The sequence below is a fragment of the Vollenhovia emeryi genome, unplaced genomic scaffold, assembly GCF_000949405.1.
Source record: "Vollenhovia emeryi isolate VEMERY1.0 unplaced genomic scaffold, V.emery_V1.0 DF946399.1, whole genome shotgun sequence".
NCBI classification, from domain to species: Eukaryota; Metazoa; Arthropoda; class Insecta; order Hymenoptera; family Formicidae; genus Vollenhovia; species Vollenhovia emeryi.
Genome location: NW_011959967.1, coordinates 1 through 1913, shown reverse-complemented (window position 1 = coordinate 1913; position 1913 = coordinate 1). Strand labels below are relative to the sequence as shown.

Below are 1913 nucleotides of genomic sequence, written 5' to 3'. Positions count from 1 at the left end.
AATTTGACAATAAATTTGACCGCCAGGCGGTCACATCTCGCCACGCGCTCGAATTGGGAGGTGGGCCGGGCTAAGACGACAATTTTGAATAATTAATTACAGGACTTTTCGACTCGGTCTAGTCCGCTCTACCTGCACACCAAAAAAGTCCCCAATATTCAATGACACCCTGTATACGTAATGTAAACTGAATGCACTAAATTCAAATTATTACAAAATGTCAACGCGAAATGAAATCAGAGGAGAGGGTGGGGTGTCCAGACTAGTGGTCTCAATTATTCGAAGAAAAATCCCCTCTAGTCCAGATTTCATTACAGCCTATATTTTTCGCGAGGTCCTAGAGAGTAATTCTGAAAAATTTAGTCAAAAGACTTAGGCCCGTATTCTGAATCCTCTTTTATCGATAAAAGCACCTCTAGACTGAAAAAAACACTCGCTACCGTAGCTAATCATGGTTTGCTAAAGATATTTTGCTGCCATAACTATAAATTTCTAAAGCAAACGGTTTGCTGTCGCACGTAATACAATAGGCACCAGTTACAAAATATTTAGCTATCACAACTAAATGTTAGCTGTCCATATTTTGCAACTGAAATTTAGTTGCCACATGCAGTTTTTAGCTTCGGCAGCTACATCCCAGCAAACACAGAACATTGCAACAACGTTGAGGCAATGTTGCTACAATGCTGCAATGTTGCCGTAATGTTGCTGCAATGTTCTGTTTGCTGGGATTTTTCTTTGCGTGTGAAAGTTGCTTGTAGCCAATCAGAAGACATTAGCCACTTTTAGAGGCGCTTTTATTGATAAAAGAGGGTGCAGAATACGGGCCTTAGGAGTAAATAACAAACATACAGACAGACATTCATGTATATAGACTTGGAATAGTAAGCAAGCTGTGTTACCCGAAGACTTCGAGATAATGCACGAAGTCACGTAAATCGTAGAATAAAATGCAACGAGAAAAATATGTTATATTTTGGAAGGGATAATTTTAGAATCTCTATCTCTGTAGAACCCCGTAGATGATCCTTGAGGAATGTAATCGTGGGTACCGAACGTAACAGCGATTCTCAAGATGATTCCGTCCGATTGCGTTCTGGACATATCCAACGTGTTTCATTCCACTTCGGTGGTGATCGAAGGAGCCTGCCTCAACAAATCCGAGCCTACCGCAGTGCTTAGAGATGTATCGGCCCGCGTACACGGCGGAGAGGTCTTGGCTATTCTAGGATCAAAGGGCTCCGGCAAACGAGCGCTTCTCGATGTTATCGGTGAATAATTCTAATCATTCTTATATCGTTTTGCAAAATTGTCAAAAATGTAGCTTATAGATAACCAGTCCATTACGATTTAACTAAACTTTGCCACGGCTAATCTTTTCTATCGTCCCATACTGGCATATTTTTTTCATAAAAATATTCCTATTAAATCGCATGAGAGATAAATAAAAGTAAAATAAAAATGTAGAGCTTGTAGTCGAGCAGACTGGCAAGAATTCGAATAGTTTATTTTACGACGTTTCGACCTAAACAAATTCTTGCCAGTCCGACCGACTACAAGCTCTGCGATCTTACCTGTATTTAATTTTACCACTGGTGACTATACGCAAGAACACTCAAGCTCAAGTAAATAAAAGTAAAGGTAATACATTGAAATCGGCGCGTGAATTTAAAGAAACTTGAACTTGAAATTTCTACCAGCTGGAAGGGCGGAGGGCGAGACGAGGGGGCGGGTTACCCTGAACGGCAACCTGCTGACGCCGGAGCTGTTTCGGCGCCACGGCGGCTACGTGGCCCACAGGTGTCACCTGCTGCCGAGTCTCACGGTTCGCCAGACCCTGACGTACGCCACGTGGCTCGCCAATCTGAACAATCGCGAGGTCCGAGTGCGGCAGACCCTCGCCGACCTTGCAC

The 1913-nt window shown here is 42.9% G+C and overlaps 1 protein-coding gene across 1 annotated transcript; it reads left to right on the top strand.

Annotated features, from left to right (window-relative positions):
- Positions 1-585: 585 nt before the first annotated feature.
- LOC105559796 (ATP-binding cassette sub-family G member 8-like) lies at positions 586-1909 on the top strand (the record flags this gene model as incomplete). Its single annotated transcript, XM_012008387.1, has 2 exons — positions 586-1271; positions 1701-1909. Coding segments are annotated over exons 1-2 (405 nt in total), but the record flags the coding sequence as incomplete, so codon positions are not given.
- Between the last annotated feature and the right edge of the window lie 4 nt (positions 1910-1913).